This window comes from Strigops habroptila, chromosome 2 (assembly GCF_004027225.2).
Source record: "Strigops habroptila isolate Jane chromosome 2, bStrHab1.2.pri, whole genome shotgun sequence".
NCBI lineage: Eukaryota > Metazoa > Chordata > Aves > Psittaciformes > Psittacidae > Strigops > Strigops habroptila.
Window position 1 is genome coordinate 9854747 of NC_044278.2, and position 26594 is coordinate 9881340.

Consider the following 26594-nt stretch of genomic DNA (forward strand, 5'->3'; position numbering starts at 1 on the left):
CTCCCATTCGGCGCCGGCCCGACGGGGCGGGCCCCAGCCCTTCCTCTGCGCGGGTATAAAGGGCGGCGGAGCGGCACTGCGCCACCTTCTCACTGCGCGCCGGGGAGGCTTAGAGGCAGCAGGTAACGGATGGGAGGGCAGCGGCGGGGGGTGGGTTGTGTGCGTGGGGGTGGTGTGCAGGGGAGAAGAGGGGCGGCGGCGGCGGGAACCTAACAGCATCACCCCACCGGGGGCTGGCTCCGGGGGGGGGGGGGGGGGCGGAGCGGGGGTTGCAGCAGCCTCCCCTCCGGGCGGAGCGGGGCCGCGTGGCGGCGGGCACAAAGGCGGCGCGGAGCGGAGTGCCCCAAGGTGGAGGCGGGGGGGACACGGAAGACACAGGCCATTTTGGGGGGGGAGAGTCGGCGGGTGGGGACGACACACACAGGCCGCCGGAGGGGGGGGGGGGGCAGGCGGGGCCGGGAGGATGGGATGAGGCGGGGGGGGGATTGGAGGGGGCGGGTTCCGAGCGCGTGCACGCGCGCACGCACGTGCATGCATACCCCTGCACCCCCGCAATACCCCACCCCCCCCCCCCGTTAACGGCGGGGCGTTAACGGTGCCCGGGGCGGGCGAGGCGAGGCGCGGCTGCCGGGGGCGGTGACCGGTTCCCTCCCGCCCCATCCGCGCTCCCTGCGCCTCACCGGCGGTTTGTGCCCGCAGGAACATCCCGAAGAGGCAAAGATGGTGAAAGTCGGAGTCAATGGGTGAGTGCCGGGGCCGGGCTGCGGCACCGGCAGGCGCCCGGCGGTGCGGGGGGGGGTGGGTGGGGGGGCAAGGTCGGCTCAAGGGCGCGGGGGGGATTTGGGGCGGGGGGAGCCCTGTGCCGCGCGGAGGGGCCGGGGCACGGCGGCTGCTGAGTCACTTCCATGCGGGTTTGGGGTGACTCACCCCGGAAGCGCTGTCGGTGCCCGCCTGCCTCGCCCCCCCCGGGGGTCCCTGCACCCCACGGGCGGGCTGCAGCCCCCTGCGGAAAGGTCGTCCGATGGATCGTATGTCGGTGGTGGCCCTGGGAATGTGACTTATCCCGCTGGGCTGAGGAGTAACCGGATACCCGGGGCTCTCAGTAAATTTAGCGCTTGACCTTTTTGGTGCGGGGGTCGCTTTTAATCTTTAACCGAGGTGCATCGGCCTTTGGACACGGCTGCCTGCTTCCCAGCTGCCCTGCAGGGCAGGGAGCAGCAGATCATCCCGTGGGAAGGCAGTGGGCCATGCCCGGGCCGGCAGCTTCCCTGCTGCTCTGTCTCATCCGTGTCTGTGTCTCTCCCCAGATTTGGCCGCATTGGCCGCCTGGTCACCCGGGCTGCCGTTCTCTCTGGCAAAGTCCAAGTGGTGGCCATTAATGATCCCTTCATTGATCTGAACTACATGGTGAGTTGCTTTGCAGTGCCCCCTCTGGGCCTTGCCGAGTAGGGCTTCTCTGGCTCTGTTCTAGTAGCTTCCTGGGAAAACCGGGTGTGAGGTAGAGGACACAGAGCTGGGAGGTTCAGCAGAGCCCAGTACAGCGCAGTGGTTAGACAAGGTCACTGAGGAGGTGGAAAGCTGGGACTGTGGTGTAGGCAGAACAAGGGTTGGGGAGATGGTGGCCAAGGTGCCTGACCTTCCTCCCTCTTTTCTTGCTAGGTTTACATGTTCAAATATGACTCTACTCATGGTCACTTCCGGGGCACTGTCAAGGCTGAGAATGGGAAACTTGTGATTAATGGGAATGCCATCACCATCTTCCAGGAGTAAGTATTTCTCTGCCTCTTGCCCCCCTGGAAGGTGAAAGCAGGTATTGTGCAGAGCAGCTCTTACAGTTTTGTCCTTCCTCAGGCGTGACCCCAGCAACATCAAGTGGGGAGATGCTGGTGCTGAATATGTCGTGGAGTCCACCGGTGTCTTCACCACTATGGAGAAGGCTGGGGTAAGTGCCACAGTAGCACACAGAAGAAGGGATAATGCTCTTGATGCCTGTGGGATGCATCACTCTATACAGAGTTGCTCAAAATGGGGCTGGGAGGGAGAGGAGGTTGTCTGGTAGAAGTGAGCTGTTGGAGGTTTGCTGGGTTATCTAATCTTCTCTTTTTTTGTTGTTTTTTCTTCCAGGCTCACCTGAAGGGTGGTGCTAAGCGTGTTATCATCTCTGCCCCCTCAGCTGATGCTCCCATGTTTGTGATGGGTGTCAACCATGAAAAGTATGACAAATCTCTGAAAATTGTCAGGTAAGGAGAGGGGAAGATGCTTTTTGGCCTGGAGCTCTCACCAGCTGCCTGGGGTCTCATCTTGCCTCTGTAGATGTGTTACCTCTGGCTGATGTGCCTTTTTCTCTCCAACCCAGCAATGCCTCTTGCACTACTAACTGCCTGGCGCCCTTGGCCAAGGTCATCCATGACAACTTTGGCATCGTGGAGGGTCTTATGGTAGGTCTGAAGTTTATGCCATATGCACAGGTTCCCTCATGTGAGAGGGAAAGCATCTATACTCCCTGTGTCTCCTGGGATGCTTTTTTCTGGAGAGTATTGCCTGTGTTCTTACACCTGTGCTCTCTTCCCAGACCACTGTCCATGCCATCACAGCCACACAGAAGACAGTGGATGGGCCCTCTGGGAAGCTGTGGAGGGATGGCAGAGGTGCTGCCCAGAACATTATCCCAGCATCTACTGGGGCTGCTAAGGCTGTGGGAAAAGTCATCCCTGAGCTCAATGGGTGAGTGTTGTCCCTTGGGTGTCAGGAGGAGGCAGCCAGTGCCTGGCCAGCTCTGACCCACTCCTAGCAGCGTGGAGGGCTGGCAGAGGTGTGCTGTTCCCTGCTGACTCATGTCTCTCACAGGAAACTTACCGGAATGGCTTTCCGTGTGCCAACCCCCAATGTCTCTGTTGTGGACCTGACCTGCCGTCTGGAAAAACCAGTAAGTGATGTGGATAAGGCCCTAAAAAACAGACTTGCCCCTGCTTCCTCTGAAGTCTGTCTTGTACTTGGAATTGCCCTGTCTGCATCCGTCTTGTTCCTAAGCTGTAATCTTTGTGAAAACAGCACCTGCCATGGTGCTTCCATGTCTATCCTCCCTCCCACCTCTCTAGTGGGCATTTTCTGTGAGTTGGGATCTGACCATCTTAAATTTGTCTCTTCTCAGGCTAAGTATGATGACATTAAGAGGGTAGTGAAGGCTGCTGCTGAAGGGCCCCTGAAGGGCATCCTGGCATACACAGAGGACCAGGTAAGTAATTCCTCAACTCTTGGCATGTGGTTATTGGTGCTTACATCATTTTTCTGATGGTACCAGCCTTGCCGGGATCCCAGTTTGGTAACTTCTGCTTCTTGCTGTGGGTAGCAATTATGTGTTATGATTTCCCTCTGTTACAGGTTGTCTCCTGTGACTTCAATGGTGACAGCCATTCCTCCACCTTTGATGCGGGTGCTGGCATTGCACTGAACGACCATTTCGTCAAGCTGGTTTCCTGGTAGGCAGAGCCTGGGGGTGGTGTGGGGAGACTTGGGGGGCAGGGGCTGGCACAGGCAAGCACAGACTTGTGTCCTGTTCATCACTGCTGGATGGGGATGCACAGACCCCTGTTGAGGAGGGTGGCTCCAGTGTGTAACACTCTGGAGTGAGATTGCTTGTTATCCAAAATTATACCACCCTCACCTCCTGGGCCGTGGAAGGGATGCTTACTGCTAGCTTCTCTGGAAGTGGATGGGAAGTTGCCTGGTTCAGTTGTGGGAGATGGGGCAGAGGAACTGGAACAATGGAGGAAGAAAGGATTCAAGGAATGGGTCAGTTGTGACACCACTTCTGTTTGTCCCCAGGTATGATAATGAGTATGGATACAGCAACCGTGTTGTGGACTTGATGGTCCACATGGAATCCAAGGAGTGAGCCGAGCACACAGCCCCCCTGCTGCCTAGGGAAGCAGGATTCTCCTTTGTTGGAGCCCCTGCCCTTCTTCACCACCGCTTAGCTCTGCATCCTGCAGTGAGAGGCCAGTTCTGTTCCCTTGTCTCCCCCACTCCTCCAACTTCTCCCAGAGCCTGGGGGAGGTGGAGAGGCTGATAGAAACTGATCTGTTTGTGTACCACCTTACATCAATAAAAGTGATCACCATCTGAAATGCCTTCCCTGTCTGTGGAAAATGGAAGCGTGGGGGGGGAGGGTGTTCAGTGAGCAAACTTAGGTGCTTGATTTAAGAGGAGCTGTCAGAGCCTGGCTGCAACTGCTGGGCCAGCTCTTTGAAGCAGTGCTGAATGGACACTGAGGCTGTGGTGACTCTAGGTGACAGGCACAGCAAATGCCTTAAGAGTTGTTTTGGACAACTTGGATCATGCATAGGCATGGCACAACCTGGGATTCCTGACTTGAAAAGAGCAGCAACGGCCTATCTGCCCTGAGTGCTGGGCTGCAGAGAGCAGAGCTGTGGTGTGCAGACTGGCGGAGCCACCTCTGCCAGATGCAAGAGCAAGACTCCTGCCCCTGAGCCAAAATAAGGTGTGGTGCAGGGCTGTGCTCACCAGAGCACTGTGTGGTAGAATGAAAGGCAGCTCTGCTGCTCCATCCACCTTCTAGCTCTGGATTTGCTTGTCTGAGGCATGTAAAGTGCTGAGCAGATGACTTTTTTGCATTTGGTTTGGCAAAGGGGCACAAGAAGCAGGAATTGTCTCTTTTCCTTCTTCCTACTTTTGCAGAAATCCTACAAGGAGGATTTTTCATTTGCTTTTACTTCTTTAAATGAATCGGCTTGTCCTAGAGGAAATGGCTGCCTACGGACGTGTCGGCAGCCAGTGTTACCATGGTGGTAGCTCGTCTTAATTCTGGCTTAATTCTATGCGTAAGGAGGGGCAGTTGCAGTTAAGCTCCTGAGCAGCAAATCTCTGCAAGGTGAGTGTCAGCCCTTTGACAGGGACTGTGTAACCTTCCCCTGGAAGCACGAACACTGCTGGGCAGAGGCTGAGCCTTCTGTGAACGCTAGGGTAGATAAGTGATGTGTTGCATAAAATTATGTGGTGCTCCATTTTTAGCAGCTCCTTTTACTGTCTGGCTGTGATGTGTTGTCCTCTCCCTGGCAGGCAGGGTTGGAGCTGTTGTCTGGACCCCAAATGCTTTAGACGCTGACCTGGAGCGAGGACTTAAGCTGGAGGACTTAAACTGTCAGGATGAAGCTATGTTGGACATAGTTTCCCAGAGCTGCTTATCTCCATCGGTTGGGCTGTGTAAAAACTAAATGTTTGCTGGACTAGAGGGCGATGACTCAAAGCTGCTTTGCAAAGAGAAAAAGGTTGAACAACCTGTCTCGGCATAGGAGCTGGGACTCTGAGCAGCTTGCTAGCCCTGGGTTAGCAGTAATACCTGGCTTACCCCACAAATGGCCCTGCAGGAGCTTTAGGTAACTCTGGAGTTAAATGGGAGCTGCCTGATGCTGGGGCTAACTGGAGGCAGCCCTCCCAGTGGAGTTCAGTTTCTGCTGGGGAGAGGTGTAGCCTGCAGCCCTCTTAGGCTTACAAATGAGTCTTGGGGTTGGTCTCATCCTGTCCTCGATTGCCGCGCTTGGGTGCTTTGAATGGCTGTGCTGTGTGCTGCTGCCTGCATACTTGTGTGCATGCCAACGAGCGCCTTGGTAATCTGAGGTGCAGAGAGGCTGCTAAAACACCTTGTTGGGGGGGTGCTTGTTTTCCCATGTAAAACAAAGATATTTTGAACTGGGTTTAAAGTAGGAGCATTTCAACGAGCCACCTTTTTCCTCTAAAGAGCCTTATGTTTCCTAAGCAAGATAACGCTGCCTAAAACTTCACTTAGAGCAAAGAAAAGAACTCTTGTTATTTAACAAGAACCCTATCAAGCCTGAGATCAAATTGCTGTGGGAATGAGCAAATTCATACAACCTGGGGGGTGGAGGAAAAAAATGTGTGCTCTCAGACCAACAACTGCTGGGAAGGTCTCAGATAAAAGTTCACTTTGCTTTTAAAATACTATTTCAGCAGTTTTACAATCTTGCTTGAAATTCTTGGAAAAGTGATAGGGTACCAAGGTGAGGCAAGCCAGGAATCACGGCTGGTCTTGTATTGAAACAGGGAAAGCAAATGTGGCAAACAAGTCGGGCAGCCTTTGGACTGCCCGGAGGGCTTGGTCTCCTCTCTCATATAAGCTCCTGAAACAGCAGAGCTCTCCTCTTAAATCCTCATTTTACAACCAGACACTGTGCCTGCAGATGGCACCACAGCAAGGCCCCTCCGGGCAGATGGAAAAGCTAGCTCAGTGGTCAGACTGTCCAAGAATGTGCAGCCCTGTCCTAAAAATCTTGTCTGGTTTTGTTAATTTGAAAAGCTGCAATATATGACTGCAGATGGCATTGGGTAAAGGTGGGAGACCTGCTGTGGCAGCTGCTTCTCTCTGGAGAAGACTTTTCTCCTAAGTAGGGGAGCTCTAGGCTTGTTCCGAAAGCATTTCTAAGGAGAACCAGCAGAAACGCTTGGTGAGGGAAGGCTGGCGCTCAGGCAGACGTAAAGAGGCTCTTGTTCAGAAAAGGAACTAAAAGCAATCATGCTGCTCTGCTGGGACAAACTGGCTTCAAGAGCATCTGTGATAAGCCAGAGTCCATTCTGGTTTATGAACACCTTGCAAGGGGAAGGTACAGAAAGACACTGATCCTGGACAAAAGCCCTTCATCCATGGGCTGGGCACCAGGGATCACTGTGCTGGTGCCTGGCCCATGGAAGAGGAGAGGGATGTGCCTGGGAGATGGCTTCAACCCTTTGTAAGGCTGACCTAAGGGACAACTCCGATGGGCAACCAACCATTTCTAGGGGTGGTAAGCTGCACCTTTTGTTTCGTGGTTTTTCAAGAGAGAGGAAATTCAAGAGATGCTGCACTATGGTAATTAGTAGTGGTGTTACAGGAAAATTCCCTTCTATGGTAACTTTGAATGTTTAGACACATTATTTTATAGTTCATTGGCATTTGCACAACACTACCACACATGCATCGCTACCCCAAGAAATAGCTAGCTGTCTTCAGATCACCTTATTCTCAAGATGCCAGCATGAAACTTCAGCATTAAGATGCCATGTAGTGAAAATCACACCAAAATGTAACATGGTGACTGCATAAGGACAGTAAAAGAAGTCTTGGACATTTAAAACATGCTCTGTCCACTTCTGAATTAAATAAGTCTTTGAGCAAAGCAATCCACAAGATCTGTGCAAGGAAGAGGGCTCTGAGAGGAAAGACTGTGGCACAAGGCATATATTGCACAGTTGTATAAGAAAAATATCTTAATTGATAATGTTCCAAGCTCCTTTGTATCAGATGCCATTTGCAAAATGCAGGTTCATGACTTAAACTCAGAGTACTCAAATACCCCTGTGGACACTGGCAGGACTCACAGCACAGTCAAAAACAAGCTGCCTACCTTTGGGCAAACAATATGTTACTTACTCTTCTAGCTGAATGTAATTCCTTACTACAGGACAGCTAACTTAATATTATCTTACTATAGAAATGTCATCTTCTTGAGGGAGTTATTCTCAATTAAATGTTCCTAAAAGGAACAGTAGTACTGGGTTATTCTGCATAAGATTTGAAAAGGCAGCTGTCAAAAAGCTGTAGTCAAATGAATATAGAAGAAAAACTCATAAATACTAGCAAATTAACCTTAAGATCCAAAAAAAGGCAGATTTTTTTTGGAAACTGGGACAAATAGGAAAGGTAGTATGAAAACCTTTTCCAAATGTATCTTGGAATGCACGGAGGAGACAAGAAAGCTGCCAAAAACCTGTATGGGAGTGATTAGGGAAAATAAGGCCATGGCAGAAGAGTAAAACTGATCTTTTGCTGTTACAGGAGCTTTTGGGTTATTCCCAGCGATTTTCCTCAGCGATTTTTGGGTTTTCCCAGATTTTCCTCAGCAGCAATGAGAAGAAGCCACTGATGCAAACTGAAGCATCAGGACTTGAGAACATGAAGGGCAGCAAACTCTCAGTACCGGGTGCCAGACCCAGATGCGGCCTCCAGCACAAAATGGATGAACAGGTAAGTGCACGCTATAAGTAATTCAGCTCTCGCATCAGCCCGCCTATATGAGGAAAAGCAACTGGCAAAACCTTTCAAAGGACCTGAACTGCCCCAGACCAGGGAAGACTACCCTATCCAGGCTGAAAACAAGTGGCAAGGCTGATGGTGACTGAGAAGGCGCAAGTGGCCAGTGTCTTAGGACATCTGCCCCAGGGTCATTTCCATTCAACCCCTTCAAAACAATTTGGAGCACGGGGTGCCAAGGCTTGTTGTTTGTGCAAAATGCTGCAGGACACTCAACACTGAATCAGCCTGTGGAAAGGTGCAGAAGGATCTTGTGACTGGGTTACTAAAATGGTGGGTGAAATTCAAGGTTGCTAAATGAGAAGTAATACGTGTAGTGGGGGAGACAACTCTGACATTGGAAAGTTGCCCAACTCTCCCCCGAGCAAGTGAGCAACCTTTATTGGCCTTGCTCTGAGTCCTGGGACAGAAAAAAAAAAATAGGTAGTTTGTAATCTCCAGGTTTTTAATTACCAAGTTGGGTGCTGGTTTAGGTACTGGACCCCAAGCAGATACTGAAATCTTACTGAATGCACATGGCGTCCAGCTTCCCCATCTCCTCAGACTCCTAATATGCCTTTCTCAGCCTCACTAAACTGCCATCTAGCCCATCGTCATGAAGTAACTTCAAGCACTGGGCAAAAATGCTTGCTTGCCGTTCATGTTTTTAAGGAGCAAAATAACTAAAATTTTCCCTCTCAAAGCACTTTTCTCCAGCCTGGAATCATGGTGAGGAGTTTTTGCTTCACCTACTCTGATTTGTGATGCAAAGCAGGACAAAGCACACCAATGCCTGAAGATGTCATCAGCTTCAGCGTCTGGCTGAGAACTCACATGAGGGTCCTTGTGAGCCCTGCTTCCTAAGTCTTTCCAGCCTTCCTGCTGTCCAGAGCATGGTTAGTCACTAGTATTTCTTGCTCTTCTATGCATAGCTTAAACATTGGCCATATATGTATATGCTCTGACTTTTTATAAAAATATATTTTAATGCTTCTTGGCATTTTGGACTGAGATATTTACTCCTTTTGAGCCTGTATCATTTCCACGCATCAAAAACAGTATCAGTTTTGTCTGTCAATTCCTTGTCCCTCCACCAATCTGTGCAGATTTTTCCCATTCCTTCGTGATTTCCACCCTCCTCCTCCCCCCTCCACTGGTTTCTCATTGGTTTTCATATGTGGCCTGTCAGACCCATCACTGACGTCACTTGCTCACCCATCCACTCAGTCTTTTTATAACTGTCTTCCCCAACGCATTTAAAAACCGAGACCAGCAAACCATGGATTTCAGCAGCAAAAGCTTTTTCACCACCACTGGGGTTTGAGTGCTTTGCAAAATACTGTTTGCAGGAGCATGACGACAGCGCTGTTCTTTTTGCCCAGCATCACTTTACCCCATCTCCCCCAAGCAGCCTCAGGCTTCGTGCGGTGCCTTTTCGCCCCTATAGCACCCTGTGCACCTCTGCATTAGCATGCTCTAGGTCACCTGTGCCTGGAAATGTGGAATATTTATTCCGAGAAGATCCTGCCAAGGATCCTCCTTAAGTGCTAATGGAAAGTGCTTCATCATTCCCCTCTGACCACATTCTGCTCTTTCCAAATACAGAACAGACATAGCTGGTGAGTACTTCCGTTTTTTTTTTTTTGCCTAATTTTGATATTTTTTCCAGTTTCACCTAAGTCAATAGGTTTATATTACTGCTGGGATTGATTTTTCTTTAAATATAACTAGAACAACTTGTTAGTGTCCTTAGACATGCAGCTATTGTTCGTTTTTTTCCTTGAGGTGGTAGGAGTAGCTGAAGACCTTGTTTTAGACAGCTGAATTATTTTGTCCCTCTATTCCTTTTTTCCCCACCCACACTTGCTGTAGTTGTTACAAGGTTTATTACTATTAAGTAGGGTCAGGCTTTATTATTTTTATTAGTTATTCTTGTTTCTAAGTATTATTGTCACATGGCCACTTATTCCAGGAAGTAGTTTACTGAAAACTATCTTCTCATGTGGACTAAATCACAGCTTTTTGGATAAATAGAAAAACTCTCCACTTTCCAAATATCTCCCTACTTACCCTAAACAACTTCACTGTAAGAAATGGCTACGTAACACCATGCAGTACTCTGTTACGGCATTTTGTCCTGGGTGATATCTTGATTTGTTTCTCACTTGATCCCTTCTCTTGAGGCAAGCATCAATCCTAACCCGGTCTTCATCTGTCATAAGGACATCTAACATCACTGCCTTAGTTGGGTATGCCATCATTTGTAAGTTAATGAGCAACTCCACAGCACAGCATATTCTCCAGTATCCCCAGCCAAAGACTTCCAGGACAACATAATTTTCCTTTTCACACAAAGCAAAGAGGCACTTTTAAAAAATAAATCACCACCTTTTGTTTAGGAATTCAGGAGTATATGAAAGACCCTTCAATGCCTTGACACAACTCTATGTCAGAGCATATTTATGGCTGTTAGCTCTAGAATGACTCTGATTTTTAGCACAGGTTGCAACCCCAATTCACAATGGCTCTTGCCCATTCCACCTTTACCCAACAAGTTGGACTGGTGAGCTGGCAGTTCTGTGATGTGTCTGTGAACATTAAAAATACCAATTAACCACATTTCCTCCTACCCTGAGAACTTCTATATTTCCACCTTGTCCACATGCAGTCTGCTGTCGAAGCCAGAAATGCTGCCTCTTCCCATCTGTTGTGATACTGGTTCAGCGTGATGGTGGTGCCTTGTGGTGGCTGCTTGAACTCCTTTTCCATAGCGTTACCCTAGTACCTTCCCAGCTCTTACAGCTGCCCTCCAAGCTAGGAGATCTGTAACCCCCGCTGCCAGAGGACCTACAACATCCTCTCCTTGTTCCCATCTTAAGAGAAAGTGGGCCGAGCACTTAGAAAATTCACACCTAAAACACCTCTCACGATCTCATAGGATTTTCACTGGTGACTGGGCTTCCTTAAAGCTGTCTGTAGTACACCCAGTTCTCCATGCTGCCTTACTACTGCTCCCAGCATTATTTACCATGCATAGAGGCTTGCCAGATGTTTTCAGAGGCCTGTCCATGCATCATCCAAGTGCTCCTCCAAGGACACAACACTCCACTGTGTTCTGTGTTAATTCTGACCTCTCAAAAGGAGGTTTCTTGCCTGTAACCAGAGTATTTGACATTCTTCATGAAGTGCAAGTTCTGGGACACTCTGTGCCACAGGTACCTGAGATAGCACAAACCATAAAGAGTACGGCCTTTTCGAGAACAAATGAAGCTTTTGCAGCAGAGGTACAAGGCTTAGGAAAGCCAATTTCCCAGCTCAAAGCCAGAAATAAGAACAACTTTCTGTGCAGCTTTGATCTCTCCTACCTCTTGGCTAAGAAACAGGATAAACAGAATAATAAACAGTTCACCAGGGAAGCAAAAGTTGCTCCAGCAAAAGCTATCAGCATCACATTTAGGCCCATCTAAGGAATCCTGGAACAGAGAAAAGCTAACTCACACAAAGCTGAGTCATGTGGGACAGCACCTTCAGTGGAAAGGTGCTGAGTGGAAAATACAGGACCTTAACTGAGTGGATGGACAAGTCAGACTCTTCCAGTTCTGAGATACCATCTAAAATAGATGGGATCCAAGACTGAGTGAAGGGAGGGAGCAGGCTTGCTTAATATAGGGAATAAGATCTGGGCTACTTAGTAGTTAGTCTGACTGAACCCTTTCTACAGCCACTGAGAACATTCCACATCCACATGATGAGGTGTAAGCAGGGTGATGCTCCCCGCCCTCTCTGTGGGAATATCTGGTAGCCTTCATCTAGAAACTCAATGGGGCTGGCTTCAAAGCTATCTTGCCATAGACAGTCTCTGAGAATGAGAGTTCACCTTTCAGATGAGTCCTAAGGAACTTCAGCAGCAAAGGGGCAGGAGAGGCCACTCTGCATCCACAGGATCAGAAATGCATTCAGCAGGGAGCCAGGGCTCATTCTGCAAAATGCCTGGCACAGTCTGACATCCCTTACCAAGAGGCTGATCTCAGCACAGGGAGCATGGAGCACAGTGGCCATGGCAGCAAACTGCGCCTCTCACCACCAGCTCAAAGGTCTCCCTCAGCGCCTCATGGAGGTAGGATGGTCACAAGTGGGTCTGTCCCAGCCCAGGGACAGTTCCTGCCTCAAAGGAGGGGTTTTTGTGCCACTCCCACTGCTGATACAGAAGTTGTGCTCGTCCTCACCTAGACACAATGGTCCAAATGCTGTGGAGGGAGAAGCCAAAACAACCACTAGCACGGTTCCAGACTGCTCAAGTAAGTCTCCACCAACATGGACTTCTGCAGGGTGAGGAAGCTGAATCACCCTGCCTAAATAGAAGAAGACCTCACTGCCAGTCCAGAGAGACATAATTCAATAAGGATGGTCTTGGACAAATATCCATGGAGGGCAAAAGGCAGCAGCCACAGTCCAGAGATGGATGCTGACAGAGGGATGCCCAGGATGCATCCTGTCATGGAACCCCATTCACTAAGACATCCATGCGTGGACTGTACTTGGGCAGTAAACATTAACATTAATGTATGTACACCAAGTGAGACAGGACTTAGCCCCCTGTGTGCCAGGGTTTGTGCTGGTGCACTAAGGACCATACTAGACTCTGCTGCAACATGCTCACGGGTGAGCATGGTCAGCTGCAAAGAGTAACTGTCCCACTCCTCCAAAGTTTATTTCATCAATTCATCATCTTGATCAAGAATAGGAAAAGGCCCACTCCATCCATGGCCAAGCTGCCCCTGCAACCAAGTCTTTCAGAAAGTTTAGGCCAAACAAAGATTTTTGAATGGGCTGGGGTCTAAGGGGAAATGAGATACAATTATTGTCTGTGAGATGAATACAGACCAGCAGGTGTTCAGAAAGATCAAGCAGCCAAGACCTGGGTCTCTGATAGACAATTTCTTCTGATAGTGCTTCCTGAGCAGAGGCTGCCAAGAAGTGTCCTGGAAAAGGGATGAGGTTAGGGATGTAAGAAGCAACACAGTGCTGAGCAGTTCGTAGGCTTCACAGTTCCTAGCAGGGCTCCTGGTAGAGAAAAGCAGGCTAGATACTCCCCAAGGAATGCAGAGGAGCCCACAGAGAACAGATGGAAGGTCTGCATCTCCTCATATCCTGCATGAAAGATGCGGGGTCACCACTGATGGACAGGTAGATGGAGGAGAGATGGTCTCGCTAATACTGGAGGCCTTGGGCTGTGCTTCTCATGCTGAGAAATTGCTGAGGCAAAGGATCAGCATCGCATGCCCTGCCAGTGAGGTGTTGGGAGCTATCACACTGGTGGGGGAACTGAGCCTATTGCTGATAATACAGAGAATACATGGGTGGAGTAGATCTTGGTTTCACCGCAAATGAAGTTCTGACAAGCAGTGTGGGACTGGGGTGCCATGTGTCTTATTACACAGGCGTCTGGCAGCACCAGTCAGTCCTTCTGCACTTCGTGCTTGAAATCTCTCAGGAAACATGCTCTACAGTCCTGTGGGTTTCTTAAGCAGTACCGAGAGGCCAAGGTACACATGTCATGGGTTATGCACAGGGAAAGCCAGGCTCAGCCGGCCACTCACAGAGATCTCCACAGCAGAGAAAGAGCAGAAAACGCTGCAAAGACACATACTGGAAAGGGAACTTGCATGAACCAGAAGAGCCTTCAGGCAGGACAGAACGTGATCTCTAATCTACTGCACATGAGGCATCATCACTTGAAATAAAAGGCCAGATTAAAATATTTCCTTTTAGGAAGAAAAAGGGAAGAGAGAAAGAAACAGAAACAGTTGGTAAGGCGGTGTGGAGGGGAGGCCCATGGTGCAGACCCTGTCTCAGGGCAGGCAGAGGCACACTCCCTCACAGCCCGGGGAGAGCACACCTCTGCTGCCATCCAGCACCCTGCTGCTCCCACAGCTCCCCTGAGAGGTGAAGATGGCACTTGTGAGTTGGAGCCCAGCCACAGCAGGCCCTTGGCTCAGGAGCTGCGCCCTGGCCTGGGGGTTTCCTCGGCTGCTCATGTCTCCTGCCTCACCTCGGTGCCGGCTGTAACCAGCCAGCTTAGCCCACACTGAAATGCCAACACATGCCTTAACATGTCTTGCAGGCACAGGCAGAGCACCTCACCCTGCCGAAACACCAACCCTCTGCACTGCGGTGTGAGGATGTGCCTGTGCTTACAGCTCAAGTGCACGTCAGTGTTAGCTACTCAAGCCAAACCTACAGAGATAAAACTCTTGCATTCCTCAGCCCTCATTTTATCTTTCTTATCTAATCTTAGAGCTGATCCAAAAACTCTACTGTCATCTACTTTCTCTTCCCTTCAGGACCTTGAGAGAAGCTTTTTTCTCTGGAGTGTTGCCTGCCTTGGCTGTACAGCCTGGGTCAGCGGACAGCCCTGCAAAACACTGCCACTCAGCAGATTGCTCACCTGCTCCTGCCACCCTGCCAGACCCCAGCCTCCCATCACCAGAGGAGAATGTGCAAGGGCTAGCCAAGCAAATGCCAGAACAGACTGTGCGACAGGGGAACCCCCACTGTGGTTATGCAGAGGTTGGACATGGGGCTGAGGGTAAGCGAGAAGATGCTCTGGGATGATGCCCTGGTGTGGCAGAGGAGACCAAGCGCTGGGAGAGGAAGGTCCACAAGTCGTGAGCCACACTTGGCTTCATTTTCAACCCTGCAGCCTCAGCATCAATGGTGACCCAGGTTAAGAATAAGGCACCCAATGCAGCACCAGTGCTACACATGGCCTGTCAAGAGCCAGTGGCTCCCAGAACAGGGATCTTGCCCCATCTGGCACACCCAAGGGACAGGAATGTCCCATGGGAGGCCCCCACTGATGTGGGCTTGGGGGTCCGGTGGAGGACAACCCCAACCTCAAGCCACGCAGCACAAGGAAAGCCCACACCCAGCCAAGCTGTAGAAAAGGAAACTGTCCCATTTAATGACCCCTTGTCCCTGTAACACAGACGTGAGCACACCGCCAATGTGCGGCAAAGCAAAGTGCACCGTGAGCAGGACTCAGCCCCTGCCCTGGTGGAGGCAGGGGGGGATTGAGGTGCCCGGCTTGGCACAGGGACCAGCCAGGCACCGGCCAGCAGCAAGGACAGAGAGCGTCCCAGGCTCGGTCCAGTTGGCACCAGTGTCAGGTCCAGTTTGCAGGAAGATACGGCTCTCGTTCGGCTCCATGTGGCGCAGGGAGGGCAGGGGGCAGGACAAAGCGTACCAGGATGGAAGAGATGGGTCTGGGGGCACCTGGGTCCCAGCGAATGCCACCGTGGCAGGTTTGGAGCCTCCCTGCCCAAACCGTGGTTTAACCAAAGCAGGGAAAGGGAATAGAGAAGGGGCTGGAGGCTGAGCAGCCGAACAAGGGCCCTCAGGTCTATCTAGCTATTCCCATTTGTGAGATATCTGGTGGCAGGGGGGTGCGGGATCTGCCAAGCTCCCCAAAATGGGAGTGAGCCTGGGCGACAGACGTTTACCAGCAGCTCCACGGCCCTGACAGTCTCTCTCAGGTGTGGCTCAGGCACCCCTGTACCAGGAAGGGTGTCCAACAGAGTGGGGCCTCCCCTCATTATCTGATGGAAGCATCACTGGGAGGGTCACGGTCGGACTCCTCACTCTCCTCGTTCGGGGCTGACTCGCTGTTGGAGGCTGGGGTGAAGGCAGGAGACTTTCTGTGGAGAAGAGTAAAGGGCAGCAGTCACAGCACTGTCCACGGGGAGGGAAAGGACCCAGTTTGCTGTGAGCAAGGGGCACCAGAGCAAGGAAGAGAGAAGATTTAGTGTCTCTTTCATTCCCCTGGGGCATGTGTGAGTCTGTGGGAATCCTTAGAGGTTGGTGAGGGTGTCCCAGAGGACACCAGCAGTGAGGTCCAGAGTATGAAGCAGAGCTGGGGGAGATGCTGGAGGGGTCAGCCCAGAGGAGGACCCTGCCAAGGCATGTGAGGCTAGGGGCCAGTGAAAGCCCACCACAGAGGTCCCCTGCCTGGAGCCACCCTGGCTCCACATGCCTATGGGGACTTATATTATGTCCCTGCACAACAGCAGCTCCTCTCACCAGCTGGGGTGATAAGAGATGAGATGGCTTCACCTGTCAAAACTGACTTCTGTGCCACAGCCCACCTCCTGCAGAGGTGTGGAGGCTGGTCATCAGGAGCCCAAGAGCCTCCGGGAACTGTGCTCTCTCCATGCCGCACTGGGGCAGGGCAGGAGTATTACCCCATGTTTCAGCTCCCACTCACCACCACCCTGGCTCCAGTCCTTTGCCCAGAGCACGGGTATCCCGGCCCTCCCGCTGGAGCTCACCTGTCCCCAGACTGGGTGATGAGCCGCCGGCAAGTCTCCATCTGCACGTCCAAGCCTCTCTTCATGCTGCACATCTCCATGTACTCGTGCAGGTGGCGGTTCATGTCGTTCTTGGCTGTGGCCAGCTCCAGCTGCACAAGGGAAATGGTGCAGCAATGAGCCCAAGGCACAGTGCAGTGCAGGGCAGGGGGCATGGCCAGACCCAAGGCTGCTGCCCTCCATTACCAACCACCAGCTCCAGCATGGTGTCTCCCTCCCTGGGGACCCACTCCATTTCACCCCCTTCTGTGCCATGCCACCCCCACTTCCTCCTACCTCTATTTGGTCAATGGTTTCCTGGTACTCCTTCTCACGGCTCTTGAACAGCGACTCTGTGTCTTTGATCACCTTCTCCAGACTGTCGTCCTGCTGTTGGAGAGAGGAGATGGCATGTTTAGAGGCAGGGAGGTATCCAACATGACGAACCAAGGCAAGAGAGAGAGAAGTCAGAGAAAGAACTGGCACACTGGGAAAACATAAGCAGTGTAGTATAAATAAGGCACAAGCCAGTTCTGCCAACATGGGGTAGAGAGACCCAGGACTTGCCACACTGGGCAGTGAGCAGGTCAGACCAGAACAAGCCCAGCCATTGCCCAGAAGCTCTGGAGAGCACAGACCATCCCCAAGTGCAACACATCCCATGGGGACTGCCAAGGGCCGAAGATGCGGAATGGTAAGGAATTTGGCCAGACATTGAGGCCTCTGTTTGGGCAGAGTTGCTGCACAGCGGGCAGGTGGGCTGAAGAGCCCACCAGAGAAGGTTTTTCTCTACTGGGAGGGCTGTGGCTCTCCCCACGCGTGGGCCATGCCCTCAGCACATCTTTCATGCTACACGTCCCCACTCTGTCTAAGAAGGAGACCTTCACAAGGATGCAGTAACATATTCATTAGAGAAGATGGGATGTAGAGAGGAAGCGTCTATACAGGCCTGCAATGGATGGAGGCTCTGGAGTCTGGTCTTTGAGGGAGCATCTTCCCAGGCCCAGGAGGGACCGAGTGTCCCAACCCAAGGCTGATTCAGTGAGGGGACCTGACACCACCGTTACCTCCCCCTGCACCTCTGCGGCTGCAATGGCGTATCCAGAGAAGTCCTCCCAGAGGAGCAGCGTTTCTTCTGTCTCCTCCCACGTGAGGCTGTCACAGTCATCCTCAAAGTCATATTCCCTCCTGGGGGCAAGGGAACAGCATATCAGCACCCAGCAGGAAAACCCCAGCAGGCAGAGGGCTGCATCGGTGCTGAAAGCCTTGTCCCCTGCTAACAGGCAGGGCTGAAGCCCTTGAAGGTCTGGCCAGGGTGAGCTCAAGTGTGCCCACACCCAACAGTGCAATGGGAAAGGGCTGGTTTTATGGTCAGGAGCCCTGGAAAATTCAGGCAAGGACTCCCAAAAGCTGCAAAAGGGGACAAGAGGAGAGGAGCTGGACCAGCTTCCACCCACAGCACGGGTGGGCTCAGGTCTCCCAGGTGGTTAGTCCCACTGTGCTGCAGAGCACAGGGTGTATGTACCCTGCAGCAGCACCTCCCATCTCACCCTCCCCTGCGAGGGGAGCCACAGCCCCCCCTGCCCTCCCCATCCCAGGCAGCAGCGGGGAGCCTGGTGCCAGAGCCTGGCTCGGTGCCGGTGGCAGAGGTGCGGAAGAGCCGCACTCACAGCTGGTTCAGCATCCTCTGCATTTCCTCATTGATACTCATGGCCGTGGTCTCGTCCTCCTCTTCCTCTTCAGGTTTTCGGGAGGCATCGCTCTCTGACAATGAGGTGTCTTCATCGCTGACCTGCTTGCGCTCCCGCTTCCGCCCCACCGAGGCTGGGACCTTAACGGGAGACAAGTGCAGAGACTACAGAAACGAGGCCGGGTCCGAGGTCGGGAGCAGGTAGTCAGGAGGAGATGGAGGGGAAAGGAATGGTGGAGGGACAGAAAGGCAGGGAAAGAGAGAAAGAAAGAGAGAAAGGAAGAAAGGAAGGAAGAAAAGCAAGAGAGAAAGAGAGAGATGGGCTCATTATGATCAGGTTAAAGATGGTGCAATGGATAAAACATGGTTTTAGCATTTCCTAAAATTAAAACTAAGCAACTAAAGATGGAATCTATGAATCTGATGAGAAAATAACAATGTGGCTTTACTGCAGAAAAACTGAAATCACCCACCAGCCCAGTACAGAGACAGGGAAACACAGTGACAGAAACAGGAAAAAAGACAAGAGTCTGAAAAAGGTGACATATGTCAATATTTACAGTCCGACCTTATTTACAGAAAGTTTAAAATTTGTACACTTTCCCAACTGAATGGAACTAACCAGTTGCTTCTGTAAGGACAAAGAGAGCGAGACAGAAAGGCAGCAACATCCAGAAAGAGAAAAGAGACAGAGACAGAGAAGAGAGACAGAGAGAAGATGACGGAGAGGGGAAGGGGAAGGAGAGAGATGGAGTTAGAGACAGACACTCAAGCAACTCGTCTCCCTCCTGCAGCTGCTCCCCTACCACTGCGGGATCCCCGGGCCCAAAACAACAGGTCAGCAAGAGGTTGAGGGGACTCTCGGTGCCCAAAGCAACATCTGGAGCTTTCTACCTCCTCTCTGTGCCCTTTCACCTGGTCCTCCCAAGAGAGACAGAGAGCAAGGGACTGCAAGGAGCAAGGGTGACCAAGTGTCTCCCCTAGCAGGGGGCTGGTGGTGTCTCTTCTACCTCCTTGAGGAACTCTCCTCCCCAGAGCCAGTGGCTGAGCCTGGGGCAGCAGCAGGCACTTCTCACCTGAAACATCTTGATCATGTCCTCGCAGTTTCGCTGCTGCGCCACGTCGCACAGCTTGGCAGTGATGTCAATGCGCCGGCAGATGTCCATGTCCACCTTCATGGCCTTCTCCTGGATCTTGGTGTCCAGCTCCGTGATGTTCTGAACCCACAGCACCACAGGAGGGGGACAAAGGAGGAGCATTAGGCAAGGCAAACAGCAATCCCCACATTATCCCCTGTGCTGCAGCACTGCATCTACTTCCCCACTCTGCTCGCTGCACCCTGGACCAACCCTGCCAGAATACTACTGTGCTGAACATGCCCCACCAAGGAGCTGCTCTTCTCTGCTGCCCCACCACTTGGGTACGACACTGCCGCTGGGTCGGAGAGGGGTTAGGGACTCACATTGCTCATCAGTCCCTTGAAGACAACAAGCTCTGCCTTGAGCTGCTCCACCTTCATGGCCAGCTCCTCCTGGCAGGCTTCAGCCTCCTGGGCTTCCTGTTGCAGGCAAAGGGAGATGTGCAAATCAGCATCAGCACAGGGCAGCTGGGGTGCAGGGGAAGGAGGGGGACAGTGATGCTCACCTCCTGCAGCTCAGTCACCCGGTCCTGAAGCTGGACACGCACCGTGTACTCCTCTTCCCATCTAGGGAGACAAACACGCTGGTCAGATCCCACCAGCCTTGCCAAAGAGAGAGGAGGGAGCGGCAGCTGCTCACCCCAAAGCTATCCAAGAGGGGGTAATGACGGGAAGGAGAACATGCCCAGGAATGCATCACTGCCTGTTTGCAGAGGACGGCAGCTGCCAAGCCCATCAGCCCCCCTCCCAGCCACAAACCCTGCCCCACCAGCTCTCCACTGTCCCTGCTGTGGGCTGGCCAACGGCTGCCTGCTCCGCAATGGGGGGAGCTGGGGACACCAACCACAGGCTGCACGCAGCAGCTGCTCTGCATGCCCTGCCACTCTGGGGCTGGCCCATGGCCCAACGCAGCCCACCAGCCTCTCCATCTCCCCCCTGAGCCCCCCAGCCTTGGGTCATATTAGGTTCAGCTCTGACACTCAATAAAGGGATTGCAGATATTGCAGAGTTGCCCCCATCTCCATCATATTTGTGACCACATTTGCATGGCTGCAGTGTTGCAGTTCGGGCTGTTCAGAAGTACAAACCCCAACCTAATACCAAGCCACATTGCACCATGATGTGCACCAAAATGAAGGGCTGCTCTTCTGCCTGTACCAATGCAGAGGGCTGCCCTGCACCAGGCCATGCTACCCGGGCAGGGGCACAAGTCTCCTTGACCGCACTGCTGTGTAACAGTTTGGATTAAAGAACATTGCTCCATCCTACAAGGAAGCAGGATGGACTGTCCCAGTTTGTGCCAGGTTGGCCAGTGGGCACTGTATTAGGCTCTGCAGCTTTGCAAAAGGCTGAGCGTCAAGGTGCCCGGCCTTGCTGTATACATCACCTAGCAATTATTATATTATATTTCACTGCATGAGATCATCATTTTGGCCCATGCTGCGGTGTTGGCCCAGTCCATCATCTGCTGGGAGGCCACCAGGCCGTACTGCTCTTTGCTAAATGACTATCTCATAGAGCAGACAGTTTGGCGTGCGCGCTGCGATGTGGCACGGGGCAGGGCTGCTGCATTCTTACCCAGCTCCCGCCTCTTCTGGGAGAGTCAGGCTTCTCCGAGAAAGTGAGATTTCTCTGGGAAAGCAACCAGAGCTGGGCCCTGCCTTGTGCTGTGATCTCCGGGTTCTATTTCATGCCTGCAAGCACCAACACAGGCACCACGACCCTGCACAAGGACGTGAACAATCTCTCTTCTAGCTTACTCACACCAAGTCTGAAAAACAAATCCTAAGGTCTAGGAGACGAGAAAGCATACGAAAAGCTTTCACACTTGTTATGTCTCAGGGTATTCCACAGTCGATGATGTAGGAGAGTCCCAGCTTATGAATTTCTAAGCTGTTAAGGCTGGCAATGCTGCTCCTAACTCAAACAAAGACAAAGCGTGCAGTCCTCTTGTTGGTGTTGGCTCCACACTGCAGCTATAAAAGGGGAGTCAAAGGGGCTTCCCATCCCTTTGGGGGAAAAGGGAGATGAAGAGAGAGGGAAGGAGAAAGATAAAAGGTAGAACTGCCCTTATATGGGAACTGTTCAAACAAGGCCTCGCTCCCCAGGGAGAAAAACGTCTTCCATCGTAAGAAATAATTTTTACCATCTTTCCCGGCGTGGCACTTCCTCTCTTTTTTGGTCCCCGCCTCCCTCCGGGTCTCTGTATAGCCCGGGCTGACTGGGGAAGTAAAGCACAGCTGCTAATCCTTGGAAGAATTCATTTCACACGAGCACAGATCAGATAAACACTGATTTAAAGGCGGGAAGCAGCAGCGATTCACCCCGCCAGTGCCGAATCCGCACACCCATCCGTTCCAAACCTCTCTCCCGCTCGCCTCCCGCCTGGCTCCTTCTTCCCTGCTCCCTCCTGCAATGCACCACTCCTAATAATAACCTGCCTGCAGCACTGCACCCACTGTGCTGCCCAGTGCTGCCAGGTCACTGCTGGCTGGAAGCAAGGAGCGACCTGGCAACCCCACAAGGAGCGACCCACACAACCCCACGGCCACCAGCCCACACCAAGGGAGACACACATCCTTTCTGCGCTGCTGCAAGACAGCAACAACCTGCCCAAAGGCTGAAACACTGGGAGAAGGTAGAGAATGAGAGCAGGAGGGTCCCAGCAGCAGACATACCCGGCCATCTTCTTGCCAGCTACAGGGCAAACTTCCCAAAGCTGGGGACGTGACAAGATGCAGTGCTGTCCGTACAGCCGCTACCCATTCTCCCAGGTGTGTCCCCTCAAGAAGTTCACTTAATGAAATAGACAACCCCCCCAGCATCTTTAAAACCCCCTGTTTGCTGCAAAAGGCACTGGGGTGCCTCACTGCCAGTGCTGCGGGGCACACTTGAAGCTTGAATGTTTGAAGCTTGAATTTGGGGCTTGAAGCTGAATGTTTCCCCATCTTGCCATGTTCAGACTATGTTTGAGCTTCATCTTAATGGTGAATGCCCTGCAGCTTGGTGCACGTCCTTGGAGTGCAATTACATCAACAAAAGACCTTCTTGCGGCCTCTCAATATATAAAGGTGGTTTATAAGAAAGATGGAGAGAGACTTTTTACCAGGGCCTGTAGTGACAGGAGAAGGGGCAATGGTTTTAAACTGAAAGAGGGTAGATTCAGATGTGACATAAGTAAGAATTCTTTTATGATGAGTGTGGTGAGACACTGGAGCAGGTCGCTCAGAGAAGTTGTGAATGCCCCATCACTGGAAGTGTTCAAGGTCAGGGCTTTGAGCAACCTGATCTAGTGAAACCCCATGGCAGGGGGCTGGATTAGATGATCCTTAAAGGTCCCTTCCAACCCAAACCATCCTGTGACTAACACACTGTGCCATAACACTACTAGCCCCACACCTCCAGCACGTCCTTGTAGCATCCAAGATAGAAACTACTTGAGAATACAGAGGTAGCAGACATCTGATGAGACTTTCAGATCACCAGTGCTTGGCAGCTCTGTATGAAACTCGCAGGCACCATTTGCCCCTCTCCAAGCCACCCAGCCTCAGTCCGCTCCTCCCAAGTGCGGCTCCTGGGAGCCTCTTTCCTGCTGCCGCATCTCTTCTTGTCCCACCCTGTTGCCCCTGCACCTCTCCTAGATCCCAGACTTAAATTCCAGGCCCTGCATATGCAGAGAGAAGCTCCTCTGTGGCACCGCTTTGAGAGCTGTGGGGTGCACAGCAGCAACACTGCCCTGAAAAAAGTGCAAGCTCAAGCACCCAAGCCATGGGTCAGAGAAACGGGAAGCCGGGCGTTAACACGGCCTCTTCCCTCTGCTCCCAGGCAGGTGGCAAAGGGATGACACCAGCCACACTGTCCCAGGTCAGAGCCAGTCATGGCAGGGAAACCTCTGCTCCTGGGAGACGTTGGTGTCAGCCCTCAGCATGGGGAAGCGTGTGGAAATGGGATCCTCCTGTTCCATTCCCCTGTTTGGGACCTGGCTGCACCCACCAGAAAGTTGCTGGTGCTGGAAAGGATCTGGGGGTGGGGTCTGCTTTCCCCCAGCTCCTGGTAACACAGTCCAAAAATAGACCCCACCAACAACATTGGCCCGCAGCAGCTTGTGGTGCACCACTGCCTGCCCCCAGCATCCCTGCTCCCTCCATCACCCCCTTGCAGCCTTCCCCAAAGCCCACTTGCCAGAGCGGGACAACTCCAAAAAGCTCCCCTTTCTCCCAGAACAGCACCAACAAACCCAACTTGGTCCCCTCCAGGTGACCAGCTTTAAGTCTCGAGCCCTCCTGGCCAAAAAGCTGGCTCCAGCTCTCTGCTATTCGATCTGAAAACACAAGGCAAGAAGAGCTGCCCGCCCCTGGAGAGGGAGCCTGACCCCTGGCTTAACAATAAAAGGCCTTAAGTGCACGCAGCAATTGGTGGGAAAGAAGAGATGCCAACTCTTCCTTCCACATGTCTTGCTCGGTGCCTTTGGAGAGTCCGACAGGCAAGTCTGCTCAGCCAAAGCCTTATAAAGCCACAGACATAAGATGTCATCGTGGATCCCTGGCCTTGATCTTGGCACCAGAACCCATGGCTGTGAAGCACAGGTCAGCAGCACGGCTCCTGTGGGTAGAGCACACCACTTCTCTCCTTTGGGTACATAATTGGTTACTTTCAACTTGCTTTTAAAGCACCATAAGGTGACTTCTCTTCTGAAAAAGCACTCAGTCGCTTGGGTGGTTTCAGTCGCCAGCGATGGTCTCACTCTGCTCTGCCTTGCACCCTGACCCAGCGATGCCAGCCCCTACCTCATCTCATCCTACATGTGGATCTGGAAGCAGCTTCGGAAACTGGGCTGAAACAAAAGTGATGCGAGAGTGGCGGCTGCCCGGCACGGGAAAGAAGAACCGGCCAAGAGATTAGTTTTGCATTCTGCTTCGCCCTTCTCCGAGGCACATGCCAAGCCACAGCTATTTTGGGTTGGGAGGAAAGCCTCTGAGGAGTGGGGTGCTCCCGCACCGCTCGCTGCTGCTGAAGTACTGGGTGGGAGAGCACTGGGGGTAGGAAGGGTCTGGGGGAGCCAGCCACCCTTCTAAGGGGCTTCTTGGCACCTTCCTATGTATCCAAAGAGCCCTTCTCCTCCCAGAAGCCTTTTCCAACCCAAACCCGCTCACTGCTGCACATTCACCTTCCTCACCTACTTTCTGACTGCTCCTCCTTCCCGACTGTTTCCAGATCCCCTTCCCTTTAAAACGCCAACTCCTGGAGTCATGTTATTTCTTCCCTGCTTGGAAAGGCATTTCTAGTCCCTCGTGCCGGGTTGGTAAGATGAAAAAAGGCTCAGCGAGCATCCCGACGGGATTCAAACACCAGGAGGAAAGCGAGGAGACCCGGGCATAGATACACGTTTTCAGGGGTGTATGTTTTTGCCTTAGGACCCCTCCTCACACTGCCTGGAGCCTGCACTCCCGGGAAGTCAGGCCAGGGCCGCCTCTTCCCCTCGCCTGCTTCTCCCGCACCGGCGCCCGCCGGGTTAGAGCCCCGCAGCCTCCCCGGCGATGGTTTCGGTCCCTCGGGGGCTGCAGCTCGGGCCCCTCGTTCCCGCTGCCCCTTCTCACCTGCGCTTGTACTCGTCGCGCTCCCTCTTCACCTTGGCCAGCACGTTGTAGAGGGCCCGGATCTCCGGGGTGATGGTGTCGATCTGCACGCCCACCCCGTCCGGGTGGACCCAGGAGACCCCCGGTCCCTGCACCAGGGTGGTCTCCGGCCCCGGGCCTAGCCGCCGGGCTTGCGAGAAAGACCAGATGGTGCCGGGCATGAAGCGGGAGGCGGTCGGGAAGGGAGATGGCTGGGCGGGCGCGCCGGGGCGGCAGCCGGGGGAACCCAGCGCCCGGGCCGGCCCCAGCCCGAGCCCCAGCCCCAGCCCCAGGGAGCGGATGGGGCCGACAAAGCCGGTCTGCACCGCCTGGTCGCGGCGCGGGGGTCCGCGGCCACGGCTCCCGCCGCCCTCCTCCAGCGCCTGCTGCAGCTGCTTCTCCAGCTGCCGGTTGCGCCGCTCCAGCTCGTGGACCTTGGCCAGGAAGCAGCGGAACCGCAGGTTCAGCGTCTTCAGGACGCTGATGTTGGAGCCCAGGTCGTTGCGGAGGGCCATGGCGGCGGGCGGCGCGGGAAAGGGGCCGGCGGGCGGCGGGGCGGCCAGCTCCCCCCCGAGGGGCTCGGCGGGGCGGCCGGCGGGCGACGGCGGCAGCTCGGGGCCCGGCAGCCCCTGCTGCTCCTGCGGCAGGAGGAAGAGGTTGGGGCCCAACAGCGGGTTCATGGCGGCAGCGGGACGGGGAGCGGGTCGCGGGGCGGGGGGAGCCGAGGCCGCCGGCGCCAATCAGGGCGCCGCCGGGGAGGCGGGATGCGCCGGGGGCTGCGCCCGGGCTGTCCGGGCGGCGGGGGTGCGGCTTCCGCTGCGGCGGGGATGCGGCGGGGCCGGAGAGACGCTCACCCCGCCCGGCCCCGCGCCCCGCCGCCCGGCCCCGGGCGGAGCGAGCAGAGGAGGGGACAAGGCGAAAACCTCCCTTTCCTCGCCCGGCCCGGCCCCCCGCCCCTCCTCGCCCGGGGATGGGGGGGAAGGAGGGTCCGCTCCGGCGGGTTTCGAGGCTGCTCAGGCAAAAAGATGGGGCACGGGCGGGCAGCGCGGCCAGGTCCAGCGGGACTCCGGCGGGTACGGCCCCGGAGCAGCGGGGCTGGGGGGGATCCCTCTCCAGCACCAAAAGCTGAAGTCCCGCTGGGCACCATCATCAACCAACCCAGCAGCAACTCGGTGTGCCTGTGCTGCTGCTTTTTTTTTTTTTTTTTTTTATTTATTAGTAGTAATATTTGCATAGCTTTAGTGCTTTCCCCAGTGCTGCCCCCCTTAAAAAGGGCATAACTTTCCTTCTGCACCCCCGAAACCCGCCTCGTTGTCCTCACTCGAATCCCTCTCCAAAAGCAGCCCTGCCCCTGCTCCATCAGCAGTCGCCTACGGAGAGCTGCCACCGGACAATGGCGAGCCGGAGGGCAGAGGAGGATGTGTGGAGACAGCCGGTCTCTCAAATATCATGCTTGGCTTGTGGCTGGCTTTCTCCTTTGTTGTTCACAAAGCAGCCTCGGCTCTTGTTTCCTGCCCCCTGTTTTAGGTTCTTTTCCTACAATCTTTCCCCCCTGGCCCTGATCTCAACCCCAGGTCAATGCTGCAAGAAGCACGGGCAGAGTCCCTCACTCCGTTGGGTAAGACTGCACACATAAACACTTATGGATGTGGACACCTGTGTTACCTTGCTGCCTGCATGCTCATTACCCATTCCCCCAGGACTTCATCTGTGCAGCTGAGCA

General features: G+C 53.5%; 2 protein-coding genes across 8 annotated transcripts; one reads left to right on the top strand and one right to left on the bottom strand.

Moving 5' to 3' along the window:
- The first annotated feature begins 29 nt into the window (after positions 1-29).
- On the top strand, positions 30-18379 carry GAPDH (glyceraldehyde-3-phosphate dehydrogenase). 2 transcript variants are annotated; one of them, XM_030471642.1, is made up of 12 exons: positions 30-122; positions 700-743; positions 1308-1407; positions 1660-1766; positions 1852-1942; positions 2125-2240; positions 2357-2438; positions 2573-2724; positions 2848-2926; positions 3152-3235; positions 3382-3479; positions 3826-4127. In XM_030471642.1, the coding sequence occupies exons 2-12, from the start codon at positions 721-723 to the stop codon at positions 3893-3895; spliced, it is 1002 nt and encodes a 333-aa protein (XP_030327502.1). In that variant the 5' UTR covers positions 30-122; positions 700-720; the 3' UTR covers positions 3896-4127. The 2 variants fall into 2 exon arrangements, with proteins under 2 accessions (XP_030327502.1, XP_030327503.1); XM_030471643.1 differs by lacking the exon at positions 3826-4127 and adding an exon at positions 18368-18379 and having other exon boundaries at positions 59-122; positions 3382-3501.
- IFFO1 (intermediate filament family orphan 1) lies at positions 15022-25776 on the bottom strand. 6 transcript variants are annotated; one of them, XM_030471639.1, is made up of 10 exons: positions 24854-25764; positions 19763-19823; positions 19581-19676; positions 19195-19335; positions 18741-18749; positions 18099-18259; positions 17496-17616; positions 16726-16818; positions 16411-16541; positions 15022-15780 (listed from the first exon to the last, which is right to left on the bottom strand). In XM_030471639.1, exons 1-10 carry the CDS (start codon positions 25549-25551, stop codon positions 15678-15680), a joined length of 1614 nt encoding a protein of 537 aa, XP_030327499.1. In that variant the 5' UTR covers positions 25552-25764; the 3' UTR covers positions 15022-15677. The 6 variants fall into 6 exon arrangements, with proteins under 6 accessions (XP_030327499.1, XP_030327498.1, XP_030327496.1 ...); XM_030471638.1 differs by having other exon boundaries at positions 17508-17616; positions 18099-18283; XM_030471636.1 differs by having other exon boundaries at positions 18099-18283.
- Positions 25777-26594: the final 818 nt, after the last annotated feature.

What these genes read in the sequence shown, in the direction of transcription:
- GAPDH (XM_030471642.1), top strand. Translation starts at nt 721, where the DNA reads ATGGTGAAAGTCGGAGTCAATGG. An exon ending in GCCATCACCATCTTCCAGGA is followed by an intron (nt 1,767 to 1,851) that starts GTAAGTATTTCT and finishes GTCCTTCCTCAG; the next exon opens with GCGTGACCCCAGCAACATCA. An exon ending in GCATCGTGGAGGGTCTTATG is followed by an intron (nt 2,439 to 2,572) that starts GTAGGTCTGAAG and finishes CTCTCTTCCCAG; the next exon opens with ACCACTGTCCATGCCATCAC.
- IFFO1 (XM_030471636.1), bottom strand. Translation starts at nt 25,551, where the DNA reads ATGAACCCGCTGTTGGGCCCCAACCTCTTCCTCCTGCCGCAGGAGCAG. An exon ending in AAACCATTGACCAAATAGAG is followed by an intron (nt 16,542 to 16,725) that starts GTAGGAGGAAGT and finishes TCCCTTGTGCAG; the next exon opens with CTGGAGCTGGCCACAGCCAA. An exon ending in ATCACCCAGTCTGGGGACAG is followed by an intron (nt 15,781 to 16,410) that starts GTGAGCTCCAGC and finishes TCTTCTCCACAG; the next exon opens with AAAGTCTCCTGCCTTCACCC.